At 43.0% G+C, this 23,835-nt stretch overlaps 1 protein-coding gene across 3 annotated transcripts in view; it reads left to right on the top strand.

Annotated features, from left to right (window-relative positions):
* SLC8A1 (solute carrier family 8 member A1) overlaps nt 1-23,835 on the top strand; it is a 277,891-nt gene that overhangs the window by 209,559 nt on the left and 44,497 nt on the right. Inside the window, exons 2-6 of one of the 3 annotated variants that reach the window (XM_036262521.1) lie at nt 3,378-3,484; nt 6,957-6,974; nt 11,204-11,272; nt 16,418-16,548; nt 20,516-20,615. In XM_036262521.1, coding sequence (XP_036118414.1) covers nt 3,378-3,484; nt 6,957-6,974; nt 11,204-11,272; nt 16,418-16,548; nt 20,516-20,615 — 425 coding nt within the window. Of the gene's footprint in view, nt 1-3,377; nt 3,485-4,026; nt 4,128-6,956; nt 6,975-11,203; nt 11,273-16,417; nt 16,549-20,515; nt 20,616-23,835 lie in introns of those variants that run through there. The other 2 variants (XM_036262519.1, XM_036262520.1) reach the window with 2 other exon arrangements.

The following is a 23,835-nucleotide window of genomic DNA, read 5'->3' as shown; positions in this document are numbered from 1 at the left end:
TGGGAGAAACAGATCTGCTCTGAAGCAGAAGGGAGACGTTACTAATCCCTTTTGATGTCTGCCTGTCTTGATCCAGAGGGCTAGTTCATAAGGATTGACTTCACGCTGCCTCTTTAAATTGATTGACATGTCCTTTAATACACATTTCAATTAATTGCTTTACCGTGCAAGGGGAGAAAAATCGATATAAAATTTAATGGTTCCTCCTGTCAGGGGCAGTATTGATCGTGTAACTAATGATTTTGAAATGATATGCCATTATGCAAGCCCCATCTATTTTAGGTACGTTTGCCAGGCACCCGCTGAGGGACTGTTTTCTTTTCCTTCGTCTTTGATTTTCCAGTGTCACAGGTATCAAATACTGAAATAATTTTTAAGGATTATGACCCTAGTGAATGGTGATGATCTAATGATCAATTTAAAGTGCTGCTTCTCTTTTATACAAACACATTGTGTGGAGCCCTCTATTTCATACAGTCATCAGCTACTCAGAGTATAGAAAGTAAAGCTATTTACCGAGTAGAGGATGAAATTCATCAAGGATTAGAAACAATGTGTTATTTGGCTGTTTTCATTTACTTGTGAATCAATGATCATGTTGCCCTTGGAGCATGAAACTAGTAGCCTTCCCTCAGCAAACCCTTGCCCTATTAAGCAAGGCTACTCCATGCATCTCCGCTGTGCTTTCTTTATTTCTACAATTTCATGAAATCCGTGATGAGGTGCAGGATGGGTTGGGAGTACAAGATGAAGAAAGATAAATCAAATGCTCTTAATTAATATGAGCAAAAGCATTGCAATATGACATCTGGTTTAACGGACCCGATCATGAAGTGCTTTGATAATGAATCCTGGGCCATCAGGTCACACAGTGGCAGAATGGCCTTTCTAATGCCCATCAATACCTGATCTTACGATGCTGACTGCTTTAGTGGAGATGTACACTATAACTTAGGATTAGAAGGAGTAAGATGGAAATTAAAACCTAGAATGCATAAGTTTGATGACAGAGGGTAGACGATTGGCAAGTTTTTTCTGAGTAAATTTCATCTCACTTATAGCATCAAGTTCAGTTCTGAAATAAAAAGCACACCCGGCATTCTTCCACCTTCTTGACCTTTCTCTGATATGTTGTATTTGGTGGGTATTGAGGAATGATCCCAGTTTAGTCAGGGCAGGCTGATTTCTTTTATATGCTAAGTAAATAGATGAGTTTCAGAAACTTGTTCTAGAAATTAGACTGGAAGTTGGATTTTGCCACATCGTTAGTAAATATCTAACTATCCCAAAACAAATGAGTGTTGCTTTAGTCATGTACAGCTGCTCATCTAGCTTTAGCATTGCAGTCTTTGAGGACAAAACTGAGGTAGAAAGGGCACTGTCATCAGCTCCTTAGGAGAGAAAAACTGTGATGTGAGCAGCACGCAGGGATATTCTGCAGCCAAGGAGCAGAGTGGGTTACAGGGCTGCAGAGGACCAGACCAGTCATTTGCTCTCACTCTACAATGCTAGTCCAAGAAAGCAGGACTAAAGCGTTTAGCATCGGGGGCTGAGAAACTAAGAAATTACAAGCAACTTCTACTACTCATAAAAAAGACTGATGCTCTTTGCCATACATAGATCTAAATGAAATGATGGTATGGATTCACAAAATTAAAAAATATATATATGTAAATCAGTTTCTGTATAGAAAACTGAAAATTCCACCAAAACTAAATAATGTCCATGCCATTAAAACTGTGTGTCTAGCCCTGGCCAGTTTGGCTCAGCGGTTAAAGCGTCGGCCTGCGGTCCGGAGAGACCCGGGTTCGGTTCCTGCTAAGGGCACGTACTTCAGTTGCAGTTTGTCCCCGGCCCTGGTTGGTCGGGCGGGTGGCAGCCACTCGATGTGTCCCTTCACGTTGATGTTTCTCTCTCTCTCTCCCTTCCTCTCTCTCCCTTCCTCTCTCTCCCTCCCACTCTATCTGTACAAAAAATGGAAAAATATCCTCGGGTGAGGATTTAAAAAAAACAAAAACAAAACTGTGTGTCTATCTAGCCCTGGCCAGTTTGGCTCAGCGGTAGAGCATCGGCCTGCAGACCAATGAGTCACAGGTTCAATTCTTGGCAAGGACACATACCTCAGTTGCAGTTTGTCCCTGGCTCTAGTCGGGGTCATGCAGGAGGCAGCCAGTCCATATGTCCCTCTCACATCAATGTTTCTCTCTCTCCCTTTCTCTCCCTCCCACTCTGTCTGAAGATAAATACAAAAACAACAACAACAAAAAACCATGTGTCTTTCTAAATTCATTGTTTCAGAAACTTTAGTCAGAAGTGGTTTTTGCCAATGTTATTGAAAAATATATTTTTTTTCAAAGACAAGCCTTTAGGAGCTCTGAGTAAGTTATAATACATGAAGAGATTAACATTAGATCTATTTTCAGAGTCCTCAAGGCTTCTGGGAAGTTGAGATTTACATAATATTTGCATTTGTCCCACCCACTTGTCAGTCACTCACAAGCAGAAGACCATAAGGCAAGAGGCACCAAAAGGATGGGTTATGGGAAGAATTCTTAACGAAATTCCTTGGTATAGCAGTGAAGTTTAAAAGTAGGGTAAATGGTGTTATTTTGTGAAAGTTGAAACTCAGCTATGGGTGGGATGAAAATAACTGTAACATCGTAACACCTCACCCCTCACTTTTCAAGACAGCTGTTGAGCATCTTCAGCTTCCATCTTTGGAAGACAAACAAAGCATGAACAACTCCCCCTTGTGATCTCGGTGGGAAATCTGACTAAGCTGAGTACGATTAAATTCTAGGACACTGGGTGGGGTAAGATAAAGGACTTTCTATTTTCTTTTGCGGTGCTTTTGTACATTCATTATTTTAATAAAATCTTAAGTTGAAAATATTATGTTTGGAAATACAGCAAAGCACAATGAAGACAAAAAATAACCCATAAGCCTAACACTCCTAGATAAGCTGTGTTAACGTTCTGATGTGCTTTATTGATTTGTTCTAAAGGAGCGATTTCCAGGGCGCAGCTTGGACAGTCCTACAGTTAAGGCATTTACTCAATAAATACATATTTCTTTTCCTATTAGTGTGATCTGTGTTCTTCTGCTCTCCCTTTTCACGATGACGACAAACCTGTTGGTACTGAGTGCTGTGTTTTGCCTGAAATAACTCTGCCCTGGGCAGGGAGCTATGGCTCGGATGACCTCTCCAATGTTCCAGAACTAACGCATTCGCGTTCTTCATGGAAAAACAGCGCAGATCTCAGTGGCGGTTTGTCTGGTCGTGCAGCTCGTTAACCTTGCTTTCCTCTTCTTTATGTTCCTTCTCTTCTCTTTCCTCTTCCCCTTGTTTGTCAATTTCTATTCTTCTCTGTTTCAGCAAAACAATATCAGTCAAGGTAATTGATGATGAGGAGTATGAGAAAAACAAGACCTTCTACCTTGAGATCGGAGAGCCCCGCCTGGTGGAGATGAGTGAGAAGAAAGGTGGGGGAGCGGCTCCGGGCCGAGCCCAACAGCTTCTGCTGCCGGTGCCACCCTGGATGCTTGCACTCTTCAGACGTGGCTTCCAACACACATATCCCTCCGCCTATGTAACAGGGCATGGCTCTCACCAGGGGCCACCAGGGGCCCGGCCTGTCGCTCCATTAGCCAGTTTGGGCCACTCTGCACGTTTCAGGCCTGGGCTAGTAATTTTCAGTGCGGCCCATCAAACCCCCGTCTGGGAACCGTGACGCAGACGCCTGCCATGCTAAACGAACCTGCCTTCCGATTTCTCTTCCCAACTCGGGGCACCTCCTCACTGCTCATTGGAGCAGGAAGGATTTGTAAACGTGATAAAATAGCAAAGAACACATAATGGGGGCCAGCCGAGAACACCCAAGATGCCCTTTTACATACTTCAGGAGGTCCATGTGTTGCCATCTCTCCCTCCATAACATCACAGTAACCTTCAGCTTGGTGAACACCCAGCATGAGCGTGTGACTCCAACCATTTGTTTTGCCTTTGTCTTGTGTTCCCACAGGAAGATCATTACCATTAGAATATTTGACCGTGAGGAATATGAGAAAGAGTGCAGTTTCTCCCTTGTGCTTGAGGAGCCCAAATGGATAAGAAGAGGAATGAAAGGTGTGAGAGCATACAAAGACGTACCAGCGAGAAATTGTACTCTTCTCTCTCCGTGGCTCCTGCTCTCACACTTAACTCTCTCCTCTTCCTCAGCACTGTACTTCATCTCCTTTGAAGCTTGAGCAGTTTCATTTCCCTTCCCTGGCTCACCAGTGCACCTAGCCATGCCCATTTTCTTCAGGAAATGCCCACTAACCCTGATTGGAACCAGATTTAATCAATGCTGGAAGAGATTTTTGGCACCCAGAAACGATGTCATAAAAGAATAATGGGTGTGTTTAATTTTTCACTATTCAGGGATCATTTTCAAATTTCGTTCCAACGATTGAATCTCCCCTAAGATGTTAGTGATAAAGACTACTTTTATTACCTATTAGCAGTGGTAGATGAGTCTAATGGCAACTAAAAGGAAATTTCAAAATAATTAAATAATTAGGTTTCTCCAGAGGACCAGGTTTCAAAAATATGTTTAATAAGAACACAATCTTTAAAGAGTAGTGGTGTCAATATTCTAGTGTTCATTTGGACATAATATTTTTATATAATCAAATATGACATGTAAAAGGGACCATATGTATGGAACCATAGTCACATCGATTTTCTTTAAATAGGAAGGATAACGGTCCTTCTGTAAGAATTTAGGACTTGCTCAAGGCCTCTCCAGCCTTATATTCCAAAATCTTTCTTTTATAGAAATGACAAAGTTCTAACATAGTAAAAAGAAAAAATAAATAGCCGTATCCTAGTTGATTTGTACTTACAATTGTAGAAAATATCTGAATAAAGTAGATAATTTCTTTGTTCTCTTTGACTTTATATTTATTTTATGTGGCTTAAATTTAATAAGGGAGGGCAAGAATTTTATATCAGCTTTAAAGGTAATTTTTTATTCTGAATCATTATGAGAACTTCCTGTAATTACCCTCTAATTGTGGCCATTTTAAAAGGAATCCTATTCAATTAATTATATGTATAAAATGAGCATATTACATATTAGTAGCTCTTAGTAATTGCATACAAACAATTGATGATTAGATGGACCACTTTGCAAGAAAATTATACTTTTATGTGTTAAAAAATCATAGGACTAATTTCTATACAGATTCAACATTTGGGGGAATTTAACTAATCCCACATTTGTAAGAACTCAATGGCTTCAGAGTCCATCAGGGAAAAAAAAAAAAAAGTTTATGTTCCAGACTTAATCATATTCAAGATGGTAACAGGAGCCTTTGGAATATGGAGAAAAAAAGCACTAGGGACCCATTTTAATTCAGCCTATTTAATATGCTCCAGGGACAATAGGTGGAAGGAAAATACACTTTAGAAAATTGGGCTGATTTCTTACAAAAATGGGATAAAAAATGCCTCATTAACATACAGGAAAAAGCACTTACTTCTAACTGAAATCCTCCAAAAAACTGTCTTTTATCTAAAGAGAGAGCATCTTGGATGCATCTCTTTCAATTGTCATTTTAATAAAATATGCCCTCATGTAAAAGCAAATTAAAATTCCTTGATAGCACTATCAAGTTTTGTGCCTGCCAAGTAGATACTTATCACTATAAATAAAATTACTAACTTGTTTTAGAGTATCCTCTAATGCCGCTACCATTAGAGGGAAAACTGGGCCTGAAAAAGTAATTGTACCATTCCCATCTACAAGTCTGCAAGTCATTTGTTTGCAGACAAATAGCTTTCACCAAAATGAAATGTTACAGTATAGTCTGGGTTTAAAGCACATAACCTGAAAGAAAAGTATGTATTTTCCACCCCACCATGCCTTGTTAGTTTCCATGGAATTATCTATCCACAGAAGCATTCTGGTTGTCCAATTACAATGTGCAGAAGTCATAGATAAGGACAGACAAATGAATGGACCAAAGTGTCCTTCTAGGAAGGGTGGCCAAGATGAAATTCCCTAAGATGGTTTATCTGTTTTCATGGAATGAGAGGTGTAATACCTGAAATCCTGGATGATTTAAGACTTCCATATGTTGAATTAACTAACTCCCAGACAATATTTCATGAAAAGACTCACTCAAATAAACTTTAGGATTATCTTCTTAAAGTGTTTCTACTATACTTAGTAAACCAGATATATATACTACATGTAAACATATATAATAGAAATGTTTACATGTAAAAAAAATATATACAAAGTGAAATATATATATATGAAATCAGTCACAACATTTGCAGAAATTAGTGATGGGATTATTGATTTGGAAATATTTCAAATGCCACTAGTTTTGGGGTGCACCAGTTCTTTGTCAGTGGCTCCCTACCACTGTAATCAGATCTGCCTGGACTTCTTTCTGCTGATATTCCTCCTATTTTCATTATTCATCTGGTCTCTTATTCTGTGTTTGTCTTTGTCTGTTTCCTTCACAGCCCTGTTATTGAATGAGCTTGGTAAGCATTTCATTTCTTGCATTTCCTTTCCATTTTTCTAGGTCAATTTCCATTTCAGTCAGGTGATACAATTGCTTTCTGACTTTTATTTCTATTGATTTACTAGCAAGCTTGTGTTTAGGGCCATTGACCTCATTTTTGTTAAGGTCAGATAGTTTATATTCCAGTTCTAAAAATCAGTGATTTCTTGGGTATGCACAAAATTAAATGTGTGCACTAAATCCCATAATCTTAAAAGAATAATTAGTGATTAAGTCATGAGAAGATGTTTTCATATTTTTCTTAATTGTAAAATTAATTTGGCCAGATTTTATGTCTTGGATGGGTTGGCAGGTAGTCTGATGTCACTGGTATTTGTTATTTAGAGTGTGAGTTAAATAAATTTTAACATTTATTTATTTTTTTCTTTTTTAGGTGGCTTCACGATAACAGGTATGAATTTTTAAAATCTAACGACTTCAAATTTTACTCTTTACTGTCTGTTCTCACCATATATTGTGCAGATTTTTAAAAAAATCATTTCTCCTCTTTTACTTTCCTTTAATGAAGGAAAATACCTGTATGGTAAGACAAATATTTTAATGTTCCTCATTTTCTTCAAATACCCTTAAAAACAAAACCAATACTTCATCTTATATAACCTGAGTATTAACACTTAGCTGTAGCACATGGTGTGTTCTTGCTGATTTTAGATATTTAACATTTTACACATTAACACGGTGTGTGTTGTGTTCATTTATATGCAAATTTATATGGAGATCCTGTAATTGGTCACATTTTGACACTGGTCAATTTACAAATGTCCACATAGCCCTGGTGCTGTGCAGTGAGTATACCCTGCTAGATGACCTAAAAAGTACCAGAGTAAATAAGACAAGGAAACACAGGAGTTGACACCTAAGACTTCTCCATGGCCCAAGCTCAGGTAACTAATAGTAATGCATACCCTGTTGGGAGAAGGCAGAGAAGCCCCTTCCCATCATCCCACCACACCAGTGTGAACAAACCCCTCTTTGGTGACTTAGGTTTTAGCATTATTAACACTTATAAATTAATGAGTAATATTTCTACCACTTGAAGAGCATTTCAAAATGTTCTATAAAACTTAAAATGCCAGCCAAAAAGTTGAAAGCCCTTAAATTCAGCCTGTGTACACAGGTACCCAGTCTGTGTTGATTCCATTGTTTAGCACAACTCTAGAGCTATTTTCTTGTATACAGAAGAAGGTATTTCCTTACAGCATCCTCTCTTTTGACCCTTAATATTTTCTCTTTCAAATTGTCTGTGCAGATTTAAAGAGGGAGATAAATATCAAGCGTCCAATATACTGAGCAGATACCAGAATTCTAATTCTTTTTTTTTTTTTTTCCTGAAATTAGATAGTTGAACAAAAAACTTTAGAAAGTTTCCAAATATTTTAATCGTGAAAATGCTGTGGTAGGGTTAGGGGTTAACTTAAACCACTGTTAGTGTAAACTCATGATCAAGTAGTTCCAACATGATTCTGTCCAAAGTGGAATTTTATGAATACAAACAACTTCACATGGGCTCTTACTCTCCACTGCCTCGCTCCAGACAAAACATTTAATGACAAAAATGACTCATAGACTCTCAGAGACATCAAAATTGAAAAGGATAAAAACGTTAAACAGGACAAGTCCTGGTAGAGGATTTATTAAATCTGATTCATCGGAAGCTCTCCTGGGTCAAGTCTCCCCAGTTCTGCACTGCTGTACGTGCTGTTTTCCAATCCAAATGCAGGAATTTCCACTCATTTTTAATCTTTTTATCTTCCTTTTCTCATCCATCATTTTAACTCATTGAAGTCTTCCTGGGAATATTCTGATTCTGTCATCCAATCGGTTAGTTATCCTTGTGAGATTTGAGGACGGTAGAATTTTGGCAAGTTGAGCTTCAAGGCTTCCTTGAAGTCATATTTTTTTTTTTTTTTATCCTCACCCGAGGATATTTTTCCATTTTTTGTACAGATAGAGTGGGAGGGAGAGAGAGGAAAGGAGAGAGAGAGAAACATCGATGTGAAGGGACACATCGAGTGGCTGCCACCCGCACGACCAACCAGGGCCGGGGACAAACTGCAACCGAAGTACTTGCCCTTAGCGGGAACCGAACCCGGGTCTCTCCAGACCGCAGGCCGACGCTCTAACCGCTGAGCCAAACTGGCCAGGGCTGAAGTCATATTTTTTTAAGTCAACCATTGTTGAAACAGTCTCGTATCAAGCAGCACCCTCAGCCCTGTGCAGCCTGGTAATGAGACCTTCATTACAGTCTCTGCAGTAGAATGAATGCCTTGTTAAAATGCATCGAGGTATGTGGATATCTAACTATTTCTTTTATCGCTGAATGTGTCAGGATTTTTCTTTTAGGGCCTGCCTTCTGTATCGCTTGAGGCATCTTCCCTTTTAGTATTTAAGTAATTGGATCCCAGTTCTCTTTTCTCAGAAACAGTTCCTATGAAGTTCTAGGATGTCTGTCCAGTTATGTGCGACATCTGTGCCTTGCCGCGTCTTGCACCCAAGGGGGCAGAATCACTTCTTCTGAAGGTTTCTGTCACTTCATGTACTTTACCAAGTTCTCTCTTGTGGCTTAAACTTTCATCCGAAACCTCAGTTTTTAGGTTGACACCACCTCTTCCCAAGACTTGAAATTAGTGCTGTTGGAACGAGAGAAAGTTCCAGAACTTTGAGAGAATCTCTACATTGGCCTCTCCCTTTATATGGCCCTCCTTCTCTGGAGCTAGACCAGACGCCTGGATGCTTCTGGGGAAAGTTTTAAACTTCTGTCTACACAATCAAAAGCAGCTTTAAGTCCCAAAGAGCTTTTCTTTGAAGTGTGTTTGAGGCTTTGAAGTTAAGACTTTGAGGTGTAGCAGAGAGGAATTGATCTAGCCTTTGGATTTTCTTTTTTAAAGATTTTTTACAATTGATTTTTAGAGAGAGAGGAAGGGTGAGGGACAGAGAGAGAAGTACTGATGTGAGAGGGAAACATCAGCTGCCTCCTGCATGGCCCTGAAGGGGAATCCAGCCCACAACCCGGGCATGCGCCCTGACTGGGAATTGAACCAGCAGCCTTTTGGTGCACAGGATGACACCCAACCAACTAAGCCACACCAGCCAGGGCTAGCCTTTGGGTTTTGCCTGCAGCTTGTATGCGGTCTTGTGCAGATGAGTGTGAAAATCTAACTTGGAAAGAGGATGTATGGAAATTGAAAAGTTGTGTGGTCCACCGCCCAGCACCTGTATTTCAGAGATCTCATTAGTGGGGGCCATTACATTCTGGAGGTGCTTTTGGAATTTGGAAATCTTTACCTGTTGCTCCTGGAGCTTGCCTCATTGAAAGGCTTCGGTTTGGACCTATGAGCTCATTCCCCCAGGACCCTCCAGACACCTTACATAACCCCTATTTCTTATTTATTATATCACTGAATCCTCAACCTTATGGAACAGGATGATATTGTCCTCACTTATAGGAGAGGAAATGAGGGTACAAAAAAGATTCATCAATCTACCCCGCATCACCCATTCGGGACTCAGAGCCTGGCCCTTGGCCTTTAAGTCAATGGTCATGTGATGACTGTTCCAATCCCAGCACTTTTATTTCCATTCTCCCAACCACTTCATTCCTCCCTGCATCGTTATCCCATTCAGTTCAATGCCTAGCCGTTTCATAAATGTCATCAGTTTGAGAGGAGAGAGGCATGTTTGATTCCCCAGTCAGCTGGTAGAGTTCCCTAATTAATTAAAAGTATATAACAGTCAATATACCTCTGTTAAAAGTTATTCTTCCAATCACATTATGCTCACCATGTAATAGACTAAATAAGGTACATGGAAGGAAGCCAAACTATGGAAATTCTGACAGTTAAAAACACCTTAATCACTCCAGTACCTAGGTTAGAGTAACAAACTCCCTTCAAGTTCAGTTTCATTTCACAACTGAGAAAACCAAGTCTCAGGGAAGAGAAGTACCTTGCTCAAGTTTAGACAGCAAAAGTTGACTCCAAGTCCCAAGATCTCATGATTCCCAGGTCAGGTCTGAGTAGCTCTTGGTAGAAGCCAACAGGAGGTGGAGGTGGCGGTCAGTTGAACCAGGAGTTTGATGAAAACCTTTGGCCTTGGTAATCCAAACAGTTGCTGTGAGCATGGTGTACCCTTACAACACCTGCTAGTGAATACGACATTCTCCCAGCCAGAACACCCAGGAAATATATAAACATGTCCCCAGATGTTATGTTACTTGACCCTCAAACTAACCTGTGGTATGGATATAGCAGAGCGCTGGGCTGCGTTGTTGGCACCAGTATAAAAACCAGGCTACCTTTCATCACACTAAGTGCTTTGCATTGTCCCATGGAGCCTCTGGAAGCAGTAACAGGAAGGACATGAATGCTCCCTTTCAGAAGCCTGCAGGAATCTGGCTGTGCCCCCGGCTGTGGCGTGTGCGCTTCGTTCATACAATCTGGTTTGGCTTGTAGAACATTTGCACCATCTTCTGCAACCTACCTAGGAGTGACCTATGACCACTCAGTCCTCTAACACTGCTTGTGATGTGTGCATCTCAGTGTGATGTTTAGCTTACTAATTCCACAGAGCTCTGCTAGCAGACCCATCTACCCTGCTGACTTCTGTCTGTCCTTTTGCTAGGCCAACCTGTCTTCAGGAAAGTTCATGCTAGAGAACATCCGATCCCCTCTACTGTAATCACCATTGCAGGTACTCATTCCATCACGGTCCTGGAAAAAACAGTGCAATTAATTTGAAGTTAACTGTCTTCAAGTGTTCTTTAGGTCTTTAGACATTCCAGTGACACAGTTCAGCCCCTGTCTCCTCTAAACCATTGCTAACTAAGGCAGTGGCACTCTGTAGCTGGGTGGCGGCAGACCAGCAGCAACAATACAGGCCCCGTCGGCACAGGACAGGAGGCACGCGTGGCCAAGGAGCTGTCCGAGGAGATCCATCCCAATGGCCTGTCTTACAAAACTTGCTTCTCGAGCATGGGTCTTTCCTTCCAAATGTGGAGAAGTTTCTTTGAAAGCAAGCTGTATTTCTTCCCAGAGCCGCCTTTCCTGCCTCCAGCCAACATGATGTGAGCCATATGTGCGCAGATGATAGTGCATCTGTGGTGCTGCTCCAGAGGGGAACGTTGACGGCGTGACTAGGGGATTCCACCACCAGATCTCCTGAGGTCCAGGGCCCAGAAACACCTCCTTGCACTGCATCTCTGGATGAGGACATGGCTATTCACTCTGTGCATCACCAGGGCCCCTCATGGGCCACGGCAGTAGAAACACTTCTATCTGCCCCAGTAACGCCTTCTTCATCCCCACCTCCCACACCCCATCCAGTAATCATGATACCCAGTCCTGACTGCACACTTGTTCCAGAATATCCCTCATGGAAACAAAAGTGCCAGTCTCCTTAGGCTCTTATCAGAGAGGCCAGCCAGGTGCTGAACACTGTCAAGAGGTCTCTGCTCTCAGACCTTCAGCATGGATCTGAGTCAAACATTAAAACAGCCCGGAGAAAATTGTCCCACCACTGGCTTGGTACCCCTTTCCAAATTTGACATTGTTTGTTAAGATTAAAAATGGCAAATGCATTAAGGAATATCAACAGTAGCTCATCGGGCACAGATCTCCTGTGGGTTGTATCGTTTTCTAATAGGGACACTCAACCCCTCACTGCTCACGGGACGCTGCCTCAGATGGCAGCCTGAGCCCCAAGCGTCAGCGCAGCTTGGGCAGCGTTCCCTTTGTCTAGAGTCCAGGTACCTGCCAGCTTTTATCATTTATCATTTGCAAAATCAATTACTCAGGAGAAAGGAGGTTCCCCTACTGGTGATTTTATCACAGGACTGTTTTTATGTCCCTTCAATACTGATTTTGACAGTGGCTATTAATTATGTAGCTGATCTTTAAGTTGTGTTGGTTAGTTAAGACCATGGTGTTATATGATTTATTATCAACTTATCAGTAGTAAAATATGGTGAGTTTGAAGGTATACATGGATATGGATAGATATATGGAGAGAGAGAGAGTTAATTTTCTCACTCTGCATAACTGAGGAAATGAAACTGACTCGACCACAGTAAAATGGATTGCATTTGATCCAAACCTCAAAGTGAAAGAAACATAATAATCACAAAATTCTGTTAACCCATTTCCTTTTCGATAAAAGTAATCTAAAAGAGGACACTTTTTAAAAAATAGACTCAGCTTTCTTCTTTACCAGTGTCAGAAACCTGCTTCATAAATGCTAACTCATCAGTATCATTATAGAGCAATAATAGCATTTATCCAGCTGCCTTTTCTCATTTACATATAAGTATAATGATCTCTTACATGTTCATGACATTTAGTAAGTGAAATTGGCTCTGACCTTTCCATGACACTATGCCTTTGTGCTTTGACTTCTCTCTGCCTGGAATGGCCCTCCTTACCCTACCGCCTCCTTACCACCACCTTCACCTGGCAAGCTTTTATATGAGCTTCCAGGACAGTTTCAAATGTCTCCTCTTCCCTGAAGCCTTCCCCAAGCCCTCAGCTGCTCCTCCACCCTCCCCCTCAGCCTTGGCCTGACTGCACTAGAAGTTGTCCCACCTGTATGCCTGGCTTCCCATTGGACCATGAGTTCCTGGGAACGGGGCACGGGAGCTGGAGAGTGCTGACATACGGTAGGAGCGCAATGACGTGTGTTAAATGAACAAGTCTTTACACGCAAAGAACAAATTAGAGGCTTTCCTAACAGTGAGCTGGAGAGTCTCACAAAAAAATTTGTTGAGCACCTACTACATTTTATACACTGTAATAGGCTCTGGGGGTTGTGATCACAGTTCAAAGAGCGATGAGACATATTCTATCTCGGTCAATTGACATGCTGGATATTTGTATATCAAGGTAACTTAAATTCTTTTTATTTTAAAGTATATTAGCAGGGTTCCTGTCCAATACACACAACAAATATTAAGGAGTTAGTCTAAAGTTAGAGTGGTCGTTCCTAAATAAATCAATCAGGATATTTCATGCAAGAAGAGGTGGGTTTTGAAAGTTGGATTTAGCCCTGGCCGGTTTGGCTCAGCGGTTAGAGCGTCGGCCTGCGGTCCCGAGAGACCCGGGTTCGGTTCCCGCTAAGGGCACGTACCTCGGTTGCAGTTTGTCCCCGGCCCTGGTTGGTCGTGCGGGTGGCAGCCACTCGATATGTCCCTTTCACATCTATGTTTCTCTCTCTCTTCCTCTCTCCCCCTCCCACTCTACCTGAACAAAAAATAGAAAAAAAAAATGTCCTCAGGTGAGGATAAAAAAAAAAAAGAAAGTTGGATTTAGCTGGGTGGAAGTAGGGAATTTTCTAGATGGATAAAAAGTGCAGCATTAAATTCAAGTCAGGTTTGAAGCAAGAGTAGGAAGCAACATAACAAGGTGCCTTGTTTCCTTTAGTATGACACCAGTGAAGAGAATATTCCCAAATTTTTGTCATTTTCCTGCCTCCTTTATAATCTTTGCCTTTGCTGCATATCAGTTATACTGTTATTTATTTAATGTAATTTTTTTGAAATTGCCTTACATTTGTACTTCCCTAGATTTGTTTTCAAAAGAAAATTTGTCACTAACACAGATAGATAGTATCATTTATCGGTAGTAGAAAATAAAGTTTAAAAAGTTTAGAATGGAAAAAATGTATTAAATTCTAACAAAATACAGTCAAATGTGCTTTGCCTGGGGACAGGTCTCTCTTTCTTAAATGGTGGAAACCCAAGTGTCAGGAACTAGTTACAGACATGTGAGCACCACACAAAGCATTTCTTTTTGATCAGAAGGACGATTAAAAAGGGAATAACCTTTCCCCCACTGTGTGATTCGATTTCATGTACTACCCTCTCCATTTATTCAATACCATGTTCCAAATCATTTCATTTTGTGAAATGCAGACTAAACAATACCTTTACATCACCTTTCTTTTGTAATTTTTCTAGTACCTTGAATCTCATTAAAATTACCTTGAATCCCATTAAAAGCAACTTAGCATTTCTAAGTAAACTACAGAAAACTTGGGAGGGGGCATGATAAATATTCTTCCCCAACAGCTTTGCAATTCAAATCAAAATCTAAGTAACAGCAATTCTTCTCAGAAAATAATTCTAACTTGATGTAAGTCTTCAAGCCATCCATGTGCAGCCAAGGTTTTGAAAAAATACATTAATATCACCTGCTGTTGTGAAAACTGACAACGCTGTCCTGAGTTCAAGGATCAGGTGGCAGTAGGAATCACACATGACTGATTTATGCACTGGGTGCATTGAACGTCACATATTTCAGCCACTCCCTTCATTTCAAATACACGTGATTTCAAGGACAAATCTTAGGGACGCCAATCAGAACCCTTTGCCTTCCCAAGCCTGCTTCAGAAAAGATGACCACTTTTACAGTGAAAATGAGTGCCCCTGCCCCTCACCTTTGTGTCTGCTAGATTCTGAATTTTCCTTTCAGGAAGACACTATTGAATGCATACTAAAGAATTCCTTGATATGCTACCTTCTGCTTTAGACTTCTGTTGGTTTGACACGTGGTGCATATAAAATGCGAGCAGGGCCTCGCACCCGTCGGCTCTGTGACCCAGCAGAGACCGCTAGCCTGGGAACCAGTTGGTGCAACATCTGCTCGGGCATGAAGTGGAGCCACCACGGCTGGGTCCCTCAGCAGAGGGAAGCCATGTGCCTTTGGGGGGAGGGGGGACTCCTGCAGAAGCTGATGCCTAAATGCAAAAGGCAGGGAGCCTGGGCTAGAAGCCCCTCCCTCTCCGCTGTCTCCTCACTCAGCAGATGGTCCTGAAAACAGAGGCATCAGGGCCGAGGTCTTTCTATACCACCCACACTACTTCCTCGGAGATGAAGTTTATTCAACTTGACTCTGAGGGGAAGGGGCCAGTCTCACTGTAGTGTCCCCTGAAGGCCTGAAGGATGAAGGGGCTGAGTGATTACAGGAATAGTGTTTGTCCTGCACGTGTGTGTGGCCTTTCCAGTCTGGGATTTATCCTAATGACCTTCAAGCAGAGAGGAGCCAACTGTGAGCTTCCCCTCATTAATGGACTCTCAAGCCCATTAACATTTTCTCAGCACCACCTAGCCTCTCCTGGAGTGTAAGCTACATGGTGGTTCTGGAAATAATCATGCTCACCTGGTGAGTACTATTAACTCCACAAAGGCCTCACCATCACCCTCCCTGTTTACTTTAAGATTGACAAGGTCAAGGTCTTCCTAGCACATTTCAGCTTTGCACCAGAGAGAGGAAGCTTGGGAGCAGACATCTTCCTGAAACATGGGATGGATTTTTTGCTTCTTAACTTGCAATAGGAGTTTTTGGCAAGTGAGAGGCTGAGATCAGAATTTCCCTTCCAGCATCTGGGGTATTTTCTGTTGCCTCTAGAAAGTGGAGAGAAAGAGACCAGATTCCTTTATCCCTTGAGTCACTTTTGCGCCTTTAATTGTGTTTCCTTTCGGTCACATGCTAAAGGAATGTGCACACACAGCCAGATGAGCCAGCATCACAGGGGACAGCTGGATGATCCCCACAACATAGACGACGTGCAGGCAGTCTTGGTCAGTGATGCGTCCCCATAAACTGTTCTCCCTGGTCTGCATTTTCACTGTGCTTAGGTTGTGGGACATTCTGATCTTTTGCTGTCATAGTGATATGCCGCTTGACATACCAAGTGTCTGTCTATCCAGTATCCCCCGAGCCTTATGATCTCACCAAGGGAATTCTAGTGGGTCATTAGGGCTTCCCTCCTTCTTGGTTTCCTGATCCAGGGAGTTCCAAATAAAACTGAGCACGTTGCTTACTTTCGTGCCCTTCCCTTTCACAGAGGAATGTGATGACAAGCAGCCGCTGACCAGCAAAGAGGAGGAGGAGAGGCGCATTGCAGAACTGGGACGCCCCATCCTGGGAGAACACACTCGGCTGGAAGTGATCATCGAAGAATCCTATGAATTCAAGGTATGCTCACCACACTGCCCACCAGGGAGGCCAGGGCCATCCTGGGATCAAACCTCCTTTCTTCCTAGTGTCACTTTCCAGAGAGAGAGGCAGATGTAATTTCAGCAACTTGCTCAGCAACCAAGAAGCCTTCGGAGCAGAACTGGAATTAGAGAGTTAGTCGGGAATCAAGAGTTTTCCCAAACCAAACAGCGTCAGAACCAGGGTCCGACGGTGAGCGGCATCTGCCAAAGGGTCAGAGGCGGTCCAAAGGGAGGGCTTTGTCTGAGAAAGTAGCAAGGAAAAACCAGAGGTAGATTTCAAAAGAGTGCTATGTGTAGGAGAAACCAGGCTGCATTTGAAAAAGCTAATAAATCTATTAGAAGCAAAGCAATCGCACCAAAATTGAGGGGGCTTTGGTTAGGTGCTGAAAATTAGGAGGCTTCTGTTTTGGAGGGGAGATGTCAGCTCTCTTTACGGAACATCCCATCGACCAACTCCCATTTACATTTAGTCACCCTCTTAAGATTCCAGGACATTTTCATACCATCAACATACTGAAGGTATAGGCCTGTAACCAGAGAGCTTATAATTGTGCTGATGAAATTAGATTCCCAGTTCTCTGGATGATGACGGTTATTTTGCAGAAGCTAAACAAATGGGCTTTAGGGTGAGCTTAGTGTGCAGAGGTGCAAGTTCCTGTCTGTTCTTAGCTGCTCCCTCTGCCCCTAGCCACGTCCCCTCCCGTCTCACTCAGAGCCCCAACATCCGAGAAGACGCCACACCTTCGTTCTGCAAGGGGCATGGAAAGGAGAGGCGTTCCCCTGGCTCTTGGAATTACGAATCCAGAGCACAGCAGTGTCTTCTCGCTTGTTTTTCAAGAGCAGACTCTGCTCCTGTCTGGGAAGCAGAATGAGGATTCCAGAAGGGGGACTCAGGCCACCAACTTGGACGCTTCACTCTTTCACCTGGACATTCCGTTGCTGCGGCCTCTTTCCCTTTAGCTGGGACCATTAATTATTTGTATTTTTAATTTAGTTCATAAATTGAGGTGGCTGATGGAAGACAGGTGGAGAGTAAAAATGCCTTTGCAATTAAAGTAGAATTTTTAAAAGATAAAAATGCAATTAAACGTTCCCCTCCAGGCGACTGGAAATCTATCCGTTAACGTTTGTTTTCACTCGCCCCCGAGACAGAGAAAGCGGGGTGAATTCCAGCATCAGTGCTGACTAGGCGGACCCCAACCACCACAGCTCGCCTGTTGCTTGATCTGGAACCCGGGTCACCGCACACACACGAGCTACCTGTAATTCCAGAGTACAGATATCCCAGACCGCCCCTTTCCATGGACCAGTCTGTCCAATGTGTCCGACCTCACTTTTCTTCATGCACCTTCTTTTCATCCGGAATCAGAGGGCCTGGTGCCCCCTGCCGCAGCGGGGACTCTGTGGCTTGGCATTTCTGTGTAAGCTTGTCTCCCACCCCTCCCAGGTCACTGATGGGGAACCGTGTGTTCTCTCCCGTATGGCACCGCCCCCAACCTTCCCCTTCCATGTGCCGGGACTGGGAAGAGCAATCTCGGCACCTTCCCGGAGGAAGTGCTGGCTTGGGAATGGCAGTGTGGTCTTCCAGACGGCAAAGCTTCCTTGAGTCCAAAGCTCTCTTTGGTAACCACTCTAGTGATCTGAGCATTAAAAAGTCCCCCAAGTCTCTTTACATAAGTCTAGTTGTTTGGGGGAACTTATCTTCCTAGAATACCTTCCATAGACTATTTCCTAACATCTCTTCAAAGTTCATTCGTACAGCTACTGTTATCAGTGAAGGGCACCGCGGAGCATTTTTATGAAGTGCCCTCAAATATCAATTTTTATATTACATATTCCTTTAAGAAATGTCTTTTTCTAAACTATGGTTATTTTAAAGAACTTGGTTAAAGGTCTCAGAACTGCATTAAAATGCAAAGTTCGGGTGACACCTTACAATGTCCCACTGTGTTTTCCCCACTGGGTTCTTGTTTACTTGTGACTGAGGGCTTGGCTTTCCTAAAACACATCGCCGAAGTAGGTTACAGCAGTCGCTGACCAGGCTGGGGCAGTGGAGAGTTCATCACTGGAGTGTAGGCGACCTCGAGGCAAACATAGGTGGCGCTGTCCAAGTTCAAGCATCTCACGTCAGGTTCATCTTATTCTCTCCACCTGTATGCAAATTAAGTCCTAGGAAGAACCCAAGCTGTCTCCTAGCCCCCCACGGTTGACATAAACTGAAGTTGACAATCAAGCCTGAGTATTATGTATTTATAAATTTCAAGTTTAGATTATCTTAAAATGTTGTTCTTTATAGATATTTCTTGAGTCAATTCTGTATTCAACTGTTAGACCAGTTTATGTGTTCAACTGTTTATCTCCAGGGGATACGCATGGGATTTTCTGCCTGGGCTTCAGGACAAAAAGGGCACCTCTGGAGAGAGACCTGCCCCAAGTTTCCATCACATGTAGAAAAAAAAATCAAGGTTCTTTCTTGTTACATTCTACACAGAGCTCAGCCAAGACACTCAGAGTGCTTGACGAGGTGTGGCTGAGTCGAGAGAGAAAAGGCAGATTCTTGTCATGCGCTTCACGTTATGGTGGCCAAGAGCAGGGACAGCTACAGCTGTCATCAGGAGCACTAGCAGCTCTCAACACAAGGCCAGAGGCTGAAAGAGCACCACCCTGGGACAAATAAGCTAGCAAAGAATGATGGAGATACAGGGTGGGCCAGGTGGAGATGGACCCTCTTATGTCATCTCAATATTTCAAGTCCGTTCAAATGACTCTTACTGAACTAACACACTTGACATTCTGCTTTCGCTTTGGCCTTCTGTACAGGCTTCTCAGAGTAATTTTTTTAAAAACTCCCAGTTAGCTGATAATGTGCTCTCTGTCTCAAACCGTAGTCAGTTCAGTTACACTGCATTAAGCATGTACAGAGTTTGACCTAAGACAAATAACACGTGTTTTTGCCTCTTTGCAATGAGTGGGAGTTCGAGGATGCTCTGACAGTAAGTGTGGGTGTGTGTAGACTAGTCGATGTGCTAGTTCCTCTGGGGAGAGCAGCCTCAGGTCCTGGACGTGACCCTGCTCCCTGTAGTGGCTGTGATGCGCAGTAGTGCTTTGGGTGCACCTGCTTTCTTAGCTTTCTTGCAAATGCTTGGCTGCTCCTTCTGTTCATTAAGTGACAATTAGAAAGCTAAAAAGTGTTCATTGTAAAAACCAAGTGTTTAAAAATGGTTGAAAGAAAAAGAGAAATAAGAGGTTCCGTGTGAGTAAAGCAGGGGGGTAATTCAGTGTCAGGTCAATTGCAACGTGCCCTAAACTCTACGAATTGACCATTCCTTGTCTTGTGTTTTCTTGTTTGCAACAGTAGGGTGAGAGTGAATTCTGTGACAGCCACCGGGCTGACAAAATCAGGAGCCAGAGAAAAATCCATTTATGGATGATCGATCGCACAGCAGCAATTTTGAGGTTTTGCTGTCTGGCTGCAATGTATTGATAAACAAAAGTACAGTGACAGTTTCCAGTGCTCTGATCTATCTGCCACTTCTGGCTATTTACAGATATGTAACTGCTGAGCAGGGCATATGTTAATTCAGTTGCAGACAGCACGCTGTAGATAAAGCTACTCGAGAAGCAAGTTCATAAAGCATTCAGGGGGCGGGAGAGGGGCTTTCGCAACATCTGCCCTTCTGGACCCTAACGCCGTTCCTCCTTGGCCATCTAGGCAGTGACGGAGGCCTGCGTTTGCTAAGAACGCGTTTCCATTTCAGTATGTTTCCAAGTAAGGACTAAGCCTGTTTGCATAATCATAACAGTGTTTGATGTCAACACTGTTGTTCTGAGCCTAACATCTGCCACCCTTTACACAACTCTGGGATTTCAAAACCATCAGGGTCGGATTTCCCAAGGTCTCACTAACCCAGCAGTCACTGTCTTACTCTTTTCAACCTGTCTAGAGTACCGTGGACAAACTTATCAAGAAGACAAACCTCGCCCTTGTGGTCGGGACAAACAGCTGGAGGGAGCAGTTTATTGAAGCCATCACTGTCAGTGCTGGTGAGTACCTTCTCTGCACGTTACACACTTGTGGCCCGAGCTGCGACCCCTTCCCCCCTGGGACCCCTTGGCTGTGCCAAAGCACCAAAGAACTTCTGTGATGAGGTCTAAAAGAGAAATGAATGTATTGGTAGCCTCTAGGCACACTTTGGGGACTAATTTAGACTTTCTAGATGAAGCCAGTGTCCTCAAACATGACATTGTCCTCTATCTACATTGCTGCTTTCTCTCTGGAAGTAGACACGATACATGTAAGGCCTGTGTGTCTCTCGGGTAGCCAGTCACAAGGCTTGTCTGGAAAGTTCCCTGAATGCAGAAGTGGCCAAGTGAGGGTCACAAAGGAAACAGGAAAATCCTAGGTGAGACGGGCTGACAGGGAGACACCCCCACCCCCACCTGCGCCGCGTTGCTCTCCCCTCCGCACGTGTCTGCACTGGCTCCGGAAGTGGAAGCGAATCTCATCCTCTTCCTTCCTGGGCAAGTGCAGAGTTTCATTTAGGAAGGTCCTGCACAATGAAGTGTTTTCCAAACTCCAGGAGCCAGTGACATGAGGAGAGCAAATCTAGGGGGAAAAAATTGTCCCTTCCCTCTGTCGTCAAACCTTGTCCACTGTGTGGTGGTATAAAGATAGAGAGATGTCCCTGTCATAGACTCATGAGAGCGACAGCATGGTGGGATTTTTTTCATCTGCTCCTCCATCTCCACCGGATTTTTATCTTTAAAGATCCCTGAGGGCTCATCTTCTACTGTTACAGCTCATGAACAAAGCTGGAGTTTTCTAAATAGTAATTCCCAAACTGTAAAATATGGAAACTGCATCACTAGCAGTCGGGGTACGACTTCTCACACAACCCCCTCTCTCCAATCTGCCGCAGAGCCATCTGACATCTCCCGAGTGCTGTGGGAACAGAGGGTGGTAAACATTTTTGTGCCTGTTTATTATTAGTGCTGTTTATAATCACACTTTGGCTCCTTCTGATTGAGTTTACAATGGAAATTTATGAATATCAAATGGTGAGTCATGGCCCAGGCGAGTCGATTGGAAGGTACGGGGGAACTCGCACAGGGGGAGGGGACGCCCCCCGTCATCTGGGCTGCTGTAACACAATACCACACACTGGGTGGCTGGTAAACAACAGAAATGTATTTCTCACAATTCTAGAGGCTGGGAAACCCAAGACGAAGGTTCTGGCAGATTTGGTGTCTGGTGAGAACCCTTTTTTTGGTTCATAGACAGCTGTCTTCTCTACGGGTCCTCACGTGGGGCAAGTGGGGAGGAAGCTCTGGAACTCTTGGGTAAGGCCGTCAATCTTATTCACGAGGATTTGCCCTGCTGACCAAGTATCTTCCAAAGCCTTTATCTCCAAACAGCCTCCTGCTGGGAATTAGGTTTCAACATCTGATTTGGGGAGGGACATGTACATTCAGTCTTTAGCACTCCCTCACTAGGGCTTATGCTTCTATAAATCTAAGATTAGTATCTGAGGCATGAACTATACTCCTCTTCGCAGAGAGAAAAACTGCAAGGACAAAGATAACTTGAATAAGAAACTGTTGATGAAACCAATGGCAGAAGATGTGAAAAATAACCAGATTATGCCCTGGCCAGTTTGGCTCAGCAGTCAGAGTGTTGGCCTGTGGTCCGGAGAGACCCAGGTTCGGTTCCCCCTAAGGGCATGTACCTCGGTTGCAGTTTGTCCCCGGCCCTGGTTGGTCATGCTGGTGGCAGCCATTCGATGTGTCCCTTTCGTGTCGATGTCTCTCTCTCTCTCTCTCTCTCTCTCCCTCCAACTCTATCTGAACAAAAAATGGAAAAATGTCCTCAGGTGAGAATAAAAAAGAAAAATAACCAAATTATTTGATTGTGGACTTTGACATATCAGAATTGAAATATTAAAAGCAACCTAAGTCTTAATGAGCCCTTTTAATGATTTTCAGGTTGCCTTTGGCCAAAGATGTATGAGCAGGTGTGTAATGGTCACATGCTGTTTATGATCATTCATTCTCCTGTATGTCAATCATTGTTCTTAGTGGGAGGGACAGGACAGTGAGGGAGACAGACAAACAGCCCTGTCCTAGTGGAGCTTGCATTTCCATGGAGGGGACAGCAGCTACGTAAGATAAAACGCATGTCCGCCGGAGAGCTCTCCTGGGACAAGGCTGCAGGAAGTGGTGCGGGAGCCACGCTGCACAGCGGCTGGGAAGACCCTGGCAGTAGCCGCAGCAATGCCAAATTTGTTTTCCTAGCCGTGCAGTGGTTTTGTGTTGGTTCGTTCACACATTTTTGTAACTCTCAGGGACCAGGGCAACCGTTTTAGGACCAGTCTCTGGCAATGGGAAAGGGTCGTTTTAAACAGTGAAAGAGATGACGCCGCAAACATGGCCCAAGTTGTGTATTTGAGCCTGGTCAGAGTAAGTAGACAGACAAACAATCAGAAAGATGCTATACTTTCTTACTTTAATAAGGGGAAGATTTGGGTTTGCAAACATTTTTATAAGGTTGAATTAAGTCCTCTCAGAATCCCATGAGGTAGGTGTTAAGATTATTCTTATTTTCTAGAGGAGGACTGTGAGTCTCAGCTAGGCAACACGGCTTTGCAACATAACTCAGAGCCCTGATCCACTGCGCACCAGGCCAGTGTGCTGGGCACTGCCCGAGAGAGAGAACTTCCAAAGTGAGGAGATTGTTTCCTCCTGTCTCACTGAATGACACTAGTCATGTCACCTCTCCTGGTGCCAGTCACAGGAGGGGACTAACTCCTGCCCAAATCCTTTGAAGAAATGTTAATGAATGAAATGCAAAACCTCTCAACTATTCTTATTTGTCATGCCACATATTGCGTTTTTATGTTTCTAAATGACTGCTGGGGAGCAAGATAAAACTGTTTAGAAATTTGTGGGCTGTTGGGTAAAGTGACCTTATTTATAATTTTGAGACCAAATATCAGAAAAGCAAACCCATATTTTAGAGGCACTAACTTACCCAAGTGGCAGTTAGAAAGCTCAGTGTTTGTCATTAGGATTCAATTTAAGCATCTAAAGAATGTTAATTTTCTTACGTGTTTAAGTGGACAATAAAACCGGTAAAGCAGCATTTATTAAAAACAGACTTTGATTAGATTTTAAGATTTCATGGCTAAATAGTTGTGATCAGAAAGATTTGCCTTATTAAAAATATTAAATTGCTTCTCAGTGGCTCTACTGAGAGGTTTTTCCCTAT

This window comes from Molossus molossus, unplaced genomic scaffold, assembly GCF_014108415.1.
Source record: "Molossus molossus isolate mMolMol1 unplaced genomic scaffold, mMolMol1.p scaffold_m16_p_15, whole genome shotgun sequence".
In the NCBI taxonomy this organism is placed as follows: Eukaryota; Metazoa; Chordata; class Mammalia; order Chiroptera; family Molossidae; genus Molossus; species Molossus molossus.
This window is presented reverse-complemented; position numbering and strand designations above follow the sequence as displayed.